This window comes from Bos javanicus, chromosome 23 (genome assembly GCF_032452875.1).
Source record: "Bos javanicus breed banteng chromosome 23, ARS-OSU_banteng_1.0, whole genome shotgun sequence".
Classification (NCBI taxonomy): Eukaryota; Metazoa; Chordata; class Mammalia; order Artiodactyla; family Bovidae; genus Bos; species Bos javanicus.
In genome coordinates this window covers 12,106,049-12,115,895 of record NC_083890.1, presented here as the reverse complement: position 1 = coordinate 12,115,895, position 9,847 = coordinate 12,106,049, and the positions used below count along the sequence as shown (strand labels likewise).

At 55.3% G+C, this 9,847-nt stretch overlaps 1 protein-coding gene across 2 annotated transcripts in view; it reads right to left on the bottom strand.

Moving 5' to 3' along the window:
- Positions 1–260: 260 nt before the first annotated feature.
- Positions 261–9,847, bottom strand: part of ZFAND3 (zinc finger AN1-type containing 3) — a 328,963-nt gene continuing 319,376 nt past the window's right edge. For both annotated transcript variants that reach the window (XM_061399069.1, XM_061399070.1), the window contains one exon: positions 261–2,447. In XM_061399069.1, coding sequence (XP_061255053.1) covers positions 2,293–2,447 — 155 coding nt within the window. In that variant the 3' untranslated portion in view covers positions 261–2,292. The remainder of the gene's footprint in view (positions 2,448–9,847) is intronic.

The window sequence follows — 9,847 nt, the reverse complement described above, 5'->3', positions numbered from 1 at the left end:
CCTCCTGTCTCCCCCCAGGTATGTGCCCTTGGTGCCAGCAAAGGCCAGCTCAGCAGACGCACCTCCACCCCAGGGTCACCTGAGGCAGAGCCACCCGAGAGAACCCGGCGCAGCAGCTGCGGAGCCTGGACTCTGAGGGACGAGTGAGCACCCCACAGAGCCTCCACCTCGTTCACCTTCTGGCCCGGGGGGACCTTTTACTATTTTCCTGGTCATCCAGGTGGCACTTAGGAAAACCGGCGAAACAGAGAAATCCAGACTGTCATACGATTGGTTTAATTTTTTTTTTCAGCAGGAGAAAAAAGAATAAAGTTACAAGATTCTTTTAATATTTTCACAATGTTAAAACTAAAACTGGGCTCTAGGCTATGTGTGTAAGTAAATCTAGAACACAAAAGGGTTAAATAAGATTTTTCTCTTTTAAAGATACAAGAATTTAAGCTTTCCTTACATTTAACAAACTTCACAGAACAGATACTGCAGGGGAACAAGCCCTCCCCACCCCCCAGCTCTGCCATCAGGAAACGACCAGGGGCTGCGAGCCCTGTGCGCGGCCGGCTCTCCAGGGCCCGCGTCCCGGGGCCGCCAGCGGCGGCAGCAGCAGCGGGGCCGGGAGGGCGCCTGGTGGCCGTTTCGAGATCAGAGCTGGGCGGGGCGCCGAGGCGGGCCACATCACTGAGGACGGCCAGGTACTGGCCAGAGGGCCGTGGCTTGACAACAGTGGTAAACGTGGGCAGGCCTGGCCTCTCAGGCCTGGGCTGCCCAAGAGCAAGACCCTGGTCTCGGTCCTGAAGCAAGAATTAAGGCTGGAGATTTTGCAGCGGATTCCACTCTGGTTGGGAGGGGTGCCTTGGGGGCGGGGCGTTGGGGGGAAGAGCATGATTCCTTATTTCAGTTTTTGGACCAAAACATCTGTAGTTGCAGGTATTTACTGTTAGTTTGTGGACAGAGCTGAGTGACCATTTGTTGTGGTAAGAAAGGGTTAAGTTGCTGGGTTCAACTCTCCCAGAAGCCTGTGCATGGGCAGCTCCAAACGGCCTGCGTCCGAAGGGGCTCTGGGCGTCCAGGCCCCTGCTCAGGCTCTCAAGCGCCCCTCTTCCCTCCTACCCCCCCACCCACCTGACTGGTGAGCACTTCCTAACGGGCCAAACAGGCCCGTCCCCGCCTGGCCTCTACTCCACCCCTCTGCCCTCTGGAGAGGCGCAGGCTGAGCCACACGCCCTCCCTGCCCACCCACGAACCATGCTCTAGACAGACCCACCTCTGTCCCGGCGGCGGGCGCTGCCCCCTCAAACAAGCCTCTGTGTGGCAGAGCAGGCTGGCGGCCCGTGGACCGCGGGGCCGCACGGACCTGAGGGGCGAGGCCGCTCCTGCTGCACAGGACGGAGCTGTGGGCAGCGTCCAGCACGGCCGTCGATTCCTGGTGGCTATGAAACATCTTTAAAAGAACCTAGCAGTAGAGGCCAGTCTGTCGGCCACAGCTGCTGTGCTGCAATTAGCCGTATTTGATCAGTGCCGGATCCCTGCACTCGGCGGATGGCAGGCCAGAGCTGTGGGGTCAGGGCGCCCAGTCGCTTCTTGTGACCGGGGAGGGGCCTGTGTAGAAAAGGTGGTTCTTGTTCGTGGGCTAGTCTTGAGTGGAGCTAATTTTCAAAGTGAGGTTATTGTTTCTCGTCCCGTGTGATGAGTTTTTTCATATTAATTCAGGTAAAAAAATTTAAGAACCTGCCCCCACCCCCATTTCCTGCTCAGTGGGAGAGTGAGGCCACCCCCAGCCCAGCCACGGGCTGATCTCAGCAGCTGCCTGCGGCCCAGGCACGTCTGGCCGTCAGGGGTCCTGGCTACCGGGACTAAGGACAGTGGAGAGGTGAAGGCCGGACGCTAACCAGAGCTTCCGGCAAAGCCACGTGCGTCGTGGGGACTTGAACACCAGCTTCTCCTCTAGTGACTCAGAGTCTCCGTCTGGAACGCTTTCCACTTAAGGCTTTTTTAAGTTTGACTCCAGCAGTGACAGGTATGTGTGGTTTTAAATCCACTAGCCATGCTCAAAAAAAATATTCTTCATGTTTTAATTTTATACAATGGCTAGCAGGCACCTTAGAAACCAGCCAGAAATCAATTTCAACCACCATCAACCCCTAAACTACAGTACCAGGATGGCTGGCTAAGGAAAGGAAACAGACTGGCTGTAGTCTGACGCGTGCCCAGTACAAGGTGTCTGGCTGACTTTGTCCTAAATAAGGCTAACATTAGTGAACTAAGAACAGCGTCACGTGGCGGCCAAGCCGGCCTTCAGGAGCACCCCTCCCCGATGCGCTGGCAAGAGCGCCCCACTTTCCGGTCCAGTTTCACCATTTTCATGATGGCTTCCTCTCGGCCACGGCCCATGTGGTCAAACGTACAGTCATGCTGCTCAGGGAGGCGATGCAACATACAGAACACGTAACCTGCAGCAGTGGGAGAAGCAGAGAAGACAGGGTTAGGGTGGCCCGTGGGCCCAGCTCCCGCTCAGGTCTGGAGAGTGGACAGTGGTCACAGCGCGGGTTCCTGCTGTTATGACCCCCCAACAAGCGTGGCAGCACGTGCACGGGAGTCCAGGGGCTCCTGCTGCACTGAGGGTGGAACCCAAGGCGCCCGCGCAGTGCCTCCCTCAGACACGCGTGGCCGGCAGCCCCACGCGGGTGTCAGCGAGCACAGAGCTCGCTCCCGGCCGGAGCCAGCCTCAGTACCCAGCTCAGGACACCCACTGCTTCTAAAAGGTTGAGGGAAACCACACACACATGAGTGGGGCTCTCCAGGAAAAACGGGTCATTTCAAGGGCTGGAGAAGGTACCGTATTTAAAGGTAAAGAACAGAAATGTTGAGTCCAGTTGGTGTCTCAGTGGAGCCGGATACTTTCAACCCCACCTGGGGGGCAGGAGGTGAGGCCCCCCCCACCACTGCCCCGGGCCTGCCTCCTCCTGGGAGTGGGCAGGCCGCGGGCCAGGCTCTCTGCAACCGAGATGCTGCAGAAGGAAGAGCTGAGGAGAGGGCACAGGGGCATGGGCTGCGTCGGGCAGTGGACAGTCATCTGAGTTTCCTGGGTCTGTCTGGCCCTTTCTTTCAGGGAAGGTGCAGGAGATCTGGGCTGGCTCCCCCATCACCTCATCCCATCAGCTCTTATCTGGTCACACCTCCAGGTCCCAGAGGCCTGAGCTGCAGAAAATCGGAATCCTTTCCTGAACCTCCTCCTGGGGCCTGTACACCAGTGTGCACCATACCGTTCCCCAGACAAACAGCATCTCATCTCAGATCTCTCTCAAGCCCAGGCCCCCGCAGGCAGAACGAAGGGCAGCACCCCGGGGTCCACTGCCCTCCCCATCCTCCATTCCCTTCAGAGAAAACAGGGCCGAGGCAGTGATCTCAGGACAGTGGGAGCTGAAGCAAAGACTGGCTACGAAGGACAACAGCTGCTTTACCCAGAGACGATGCCTCAGGACACTCACAGTCCTGCTCTGACGTCCTGATCACACCCAGTGCAGACACATGCCCACGGCCTGAGCAAACAGGCCGAGCCCGAACAATCCATTGTATGAAAAAACACTATTAACTGCTTCCCAGGGAAAGCAGGGCAGTGTGTTTGAGTCTAAATCAGGACGAGGTTTGAGGGAAGGAACAGATGAAACTGCATCTCCCGAGAAGCTGAGCTCCCACTTGGCCCAAAAGCAAAGTGAAGATTAATGAGCCCGTGTGTTATATTTACTGATAAGTTCATTACTTGAAGATATTGGATACCAGTTGTCTTTCTCCTCAAGGATTTCGCAGCAGAAGCGTGGATGGCCTCAATATGCATCCTTCGTCTGACGAGCACAATCATCTTTTTGGAGCAAAGCCCACCCGGGCAGGGAGAAGCGACTGCCAGGTTGAGGCGGGGGTGGGGGCACTGGCCAGCCGCACAGCAGCCAGAAGTGAGTGGAGACATTTCTGTCGCCAAGGCTTAACGTGTTCCTACACCTTCAGCATCTCTAATAAGGGCGGGAGGCCCCCTGCTGCCCTTCCCTGCCTTCAAGATATTGGGGTGATGCAGAAGAGGGTCCCCAGGGCTCTCCTCTCCTCCTGATGGATGGTGCTGGCTGAATAAAAGTAGCAGGAAATGGATTAGCCCTGAAATTAACTCAGCCCTGGCTCAGTCTAACACCTCATTAGTCAAAGGCAGACTGGGAAGGAGGGGAGAAGCTCAGGTCTCACCACACCCCCTCACAGCTCCGCCGCAGCCCGCCTTCTGCCAACTCCAGGCGACCACCAACTCGATGGGTGGACCGGAGGGCCTGCGTTCTGTCTGGAAAAGGAAGCCGGGTACCACGACCACAATAACCCTGGATATTCTCCCCCCACCTGGGGATTCTCCTCAGCCAGGAACACCTTATTTCTCTGTGCAGGTTCTGTGTACCTCTCAGGCACACCTTGACACTTGGCTTTGATTTTTGAAATGTGGAAACTACTGAACAGGTAATTGTGGGAGTAGAGCTGGTTAAAAAAGAAAAAAAAATTAGATGGCGTTCACTGGGGAGAAGTCTGGGGGCAATATTGGAAGGCTCACTTCCCAAGGTTATGCACTGAGGTTAGTAGATGATATAAATTAAGCCCAATTCCCTCTCCTGTCAGGATCGCCCACCAAGTGGAAGATACATGCTAGAACTTCTCCCAAATGCTGAGTAGGTTATCATCTACCAACAGCAGCCAGCGGGCTCGGAAGTGTCAGTGGGTGGGGTGGACTGCTGGATACAGGAAAGGGGGCAGGGGACTGGTGGGTGGGCTGAATCTTTATCCTCTTTTCTCGGTACCCACAGACCTGTTTCCACTCAAGTGTCATGAATGTTCAATTACTCTCTGATGGAATTCCAGAGACCAAGCTGGGCATATGGAAAGATGCAAAATCAGGCTACTGGGGAACAAGATTATTCTTACTTCAGTGAGGAGCAGTTTCATAGCACAGGGTGTTTACAGCCTCTGTCTTGGGTTGGCCAGACTCAAGCTTCCTCACTCCATTCATCAAAAACCAAGTGGGGCCTTTGCAGAGAGGGTCGGCCAGGGGGAGAGAAAGCAGAAAGGACACAGCTGATCAGCTGCGAAAGGGGCTTTGATACTACCTATCATTATCACTCTCACTCACATACATATATATTTTCATCTATAGGCTCCTTATGGCCCCACAGTTCAGCGTCAAGTAGTTTTAAAAACAACTTCAATACTCTACTCTTTTGCTTGTGATAGCTCTATATACAGTCCTTGGGAGGCATAAGCAGTAAAGAATATGATGATAAGAATGCCAACCCTCCAAAAGAGAGGAAAACAGCCAAGGTAGAAGTTTTTGAAAAACAAATGGTTCATAATGCTAAACATAGTTTAACCTCAACCGCTCCCCCCGGCGTACCATACACACAAGCTGCCTGGCTCCTGGGAGCCCTGATCACTGCTTCCCACGAAATACTGGCCTAGGAGGAGGCCAAAGAGCTCTGTTAGGGCTCTGTTGGCTCCTCTGTTACCGGAGCTGTTCTTAGTAAATCTGCACAAAACACTCAAGAACGTGGGTGAGCGTTTGTTTGCCAGCATTGAAGAGCACTCGGGACGAGCCCTTGATGAAAAGGGGAGGGTGCAGAAGCAGCTAAGCCCCGTGTCCCATGGCCCCCACTCCAGGCCCCTCTCTCGATGCTGCCTGGCTCGGGCAGGCCATCCTGGGTGAGGGGGGAGGCCAGACCCGCACAGGTGGGGTCAGTCAGCCCAGCCCCCACCTCCCACCCCACCCCAAGCTGCCCTGCAAGGGGTCCAGCAGCTACACCCTCAGGGCTTGACAAAGAAAAGGCCTGCCCAGGTCACCACGGCGGCTGACGGGCATGGGCTCCTCATAAGGGACTGTGGCTGTGCACAGCAAGAGACAGGGCAGAGCAGAAAGTACAACCCACGCCCCAGCCAGACACCATCCTGGGTGAAGGACACACGGAGAGGCAGCTCGCGGGTGGAAACGGGTGCCGCATAAACGTGAAGGTGCCTCCAGCTGCAGAAAGTGGACCTGAGGTGCATTCTTCCAGGACTCACACAGGTCTGACATGCAGGTTTCTAAAAGCGCTCATCCGGTGGGAACCAAACTTCAGCTTTTAAAGCCAACATCCGAAAGTCATCCATTCCACTCCGACCCCTTCATCCACAGCTAAACCTCACCTCTGCTCCCAGAGAGACGGGTGTGGGTGTTGTGAGACCACCCACCAGGACTGAAACAGTTTTGACAGATGCCACCATTAAGCAAAGATGATACAAAACCAACACCTGACTGACTAGAAGTGCTATGAAAGTTGTAACAGTATTTCCTGTTTCACTCCCTTGTTTACAAAAATCAGTGACAATAACTGCCCAAGAGAACACCCAAGGCAGAGGAGACAGGTCTCTCCCTCTGAGCACTGCTGGCAGCAGGGCGAGGGCCTGAGCCAGATTGCAGACCTGTCGGCCAGTCCTCCCCGCCCCTCCTCCCTGCCCGTCGGCCAGCCCTCCCCTCCTCCCCGCACCCCGCCCCGTTCCTGCTGTTGGGGGGACGGTGGGTGGAGGAGCTGGAGGACCAAGGGCCGAGCCAGCCTCCCACCTGCAGGCAGCACAGCCCCCACCCTTGACTGAGGCCGGGACCCCCAGCCTCTCTTCCCTCTGAACCTCAGGAACTGAGCGGGGGGTTGGAACTGTCTTTTTCTTCCATGGGATTTCCTAAAGCAGATAAAGCGATGCCAAAATTCACAAAGTCTGAGCTCCTGACATTTTTATTCAAACCCTGCCAGATAGAAATGTGGCTTATTGGCTTTATCTTGGAGTAAAAAACCCCACTTAGAGCTGGAGTCGGACTTCCCCAGCGGTCCAGGGGGTTAAGCCTCTGTGCGCCCAGCGCAGGCGGCGCAGGTTCGATCCCCGGTCGGGGAACCAGACGCCACACGCACAGCTAAGGCTGCGTGCCCGTGACGATCAAAGATCCCGCGCGCCACAACGCGAGGCCCGGCGCAGCCAAGTAAATGCTAAAAAAGACAATAAAGCTGGCGAAACTGCGCAAGTCTGGATACTTACGGACTTTAATTAAACATCTGTTTTCTGACAAACTTCCCCACTTGGGGGCTCTCCCAAGACGGCCATGTTAGGGAGGCCTCAGACCAGGGTGGGCCTAGGCTCCAGTGCTTCCATGTTTTCACCCCACTCACAAGAAATGTTGCACACTTTCTTGCTCATTTGGATTTCATATGTCAGAGGTTCCAGCAGACCCTAGAAACACTGGCATGCCTGGGGGAGCGTGGCGCTTCGAGGGCGTCTCGGGCACGGCCCTGGGTGGTGCTGCGTGAGCGTGCTGCACTGACACGCCCGTCCCTGCACGCTTCCCACCAGTGACGAGCCCCAGGCAGCTGTGTCCCGGCAGGAGGACAATCAGACACCTGTTATTCAAACAGCAAACACGGCCCGCCCCAGACCTCCCAGAGCTCTCCGAGACACCTTGGTAACGGGCCCTCCAAATCTCAGCTCATCCATAAGGACCATTTGCTCTCTGAATTGTCCATTTCAATGTAAACAACAATTATGCCTGACTCACATCTGAAATGACTGGGCAAGCTCGTTATAAAGAATCACACTTTTCCAACAACACAGAAGTTTCTTAAAATGCAGGACGGCTAACTGACCTCAGAGCTCGTTTAAAAGCGCGCGCTGGGAACAGCAGGTAGCTATAGGAACGCTTGTTGGAAAACATTAGCCACTTACACTCTCACCAGCAGTGATCCCTGGATTACACCGCCTCCACTGACCCAGTGCCCAAGGCAGAATTTGTAGCACAAAAATGCATTACAGGAGTTTAATGCATTTTATCAGGCATGGTACAGGCAAAGCAGATGCAGGTGTTTCGGGAACGGAATGCACCTGTTTCACACTCTCCTCCATCACCGGTTTCACACAGTGGAGGGAAGAGCAATCACACTCCAAGAAACAGAGCTGGACCCCTGCTCCCTGAGTGGCTGACACAGAGCTCGGCGGGGCTGGGGAGAGAACGGGTGGATGCAGTCAGCCACCCAGGGGGCTGGAACCAAAGCCACTGTAAATCACCAAGTGGGCATCAGTCCGTCTGTTTTCCAAGGGCAAGAAGAACCTGCAGTTCACAAGAGCCCAACGTACTCACCAGGCTTCCCGGGTGGCGCTGCCAGTAAAGAACCTGCAGTTCACACGAGCCCAACGTACTCACCAGGCTTCCCGGGTGGCGCTGCCAGTAAAGAACCTGCAGTTCACACGAGCCCAATGTACTCACCAGGCTTCCCGGGTGGCGCTGCCAGTAAAGAACCTGCCTGCCAATGCAGGAGACGTAAGAAATGTGGGTTCGACCCCTGGGTCGGGAAGATCCCCTGGAGGGCATGGCAACCCACTCCAGTACTCCTGCCTGGGGAATCCCATGGACAGAGGAGCCTGGCAGGCTACAAGTCCGCAGGGTCACAAAGAGTCGGACACGACTGAAGCGACTTGGCACACAAGCAGTGCACTCACCCGTTTAATGAAAACCAGTGACCACCACCAAGGCAGCGCTAAAACAGACCCAAGTGTTTGTTTTCCTCCAAATCAATTAAAATATCAAGTTAAACACAAGCTAAATGCTACAACACAAAGCACTGTGACAGAAGGCCGAGGCACACGAGCCCGCGCAGACCCGGGGCGCGGGCCCCGAGAGGCGCGTGCATCACAGCCCAGCGTGATGGAGCTCCCGGCACAGTGTGCACAGCTACAGACAACCCACCACCCTGGTCTCCTTTATCGTCGTCTCTTCAAACCTTCAAGCCTCATTCCTGCAAAAGCTCTGACCTCTTTCCTCCATGGGGAATGCCCATCTACTTCTAGGAACATCTTCCATCACCCGACACCCAGGGAACAGGTCTTCCACCTCTCATTTCTGCCTGTTTTTCAACGGTGTGTGTGTGGAAGAGAAAGTGGGCCAGACCTGGGGCTGGGCACCTGCCCCAGGAAGGAACCCTTGCCTTCAGCTTGGACCTGTGAGAGCCACCTCCCCCCACCCCGATTTCCCTCTGTGAGCTCTTTAACCCCCCGGAGCAGGAGGAGAAGGGGGCTGGCTGCAGGCTCACATCACAACCAGGCTGTGTTATCTAGAGAGGAGCATGTATTTAAAAACTAAGAAAATGGCTCAAGGCAGTTTATGCCACAGGAATAATGACTTGCTCTTTCAAATATCATTTTATTTCAGTAGCTGAAAACACGTAGCATTACCCTCTTAGAACCCAGAGCAGTTTTCAAAATCCAAAAACCCTAGAAGATGCCAGCACTCCTGGCCAGCTCCCCCGCCCCCCTCCAGCCCCCACCCTGGGGGGCCTCGGGGGAGTCGTGAGGAACTGCTTTCCAGAGGAGACCTCATCCTTCTCTCCCAGGCTCCTGACTGGTTGGCCTTCTCCTTCAACAGTCTCCTGTCTGTAGAGCTGACCTTCTCAAACAGAGGGCTCCTAGAAAACCAACTCCAAACCTGCAGCAGAGACAACAGAAGGGTTGAACCTGTCCTACCCAAGAGTGGCCGAGGGCAAAGTGGGCAATCCAGCTGCCAGGCCTCCCTGAAGGCTACGCTGGCAAGAGCCAGTCCATCAAGTCACAGGGCATCTGAGTGTCAGGGCCATCGGGACATGAGACTGCAGATGCTGCGTGCCTCTCCAGAACAGCACTGGAGCGAGAGAGGAACGCCCGCCCCTTTTTCTCTGCCGGCCTTCCAGTCCACAGGCTGGGGTCAAGGGGGAGGACAAATACAACAGAGCCTCCGGTTAGTGCCCCCTTGCTATGGCAGGTCCCTTATGGGGAAACTCAA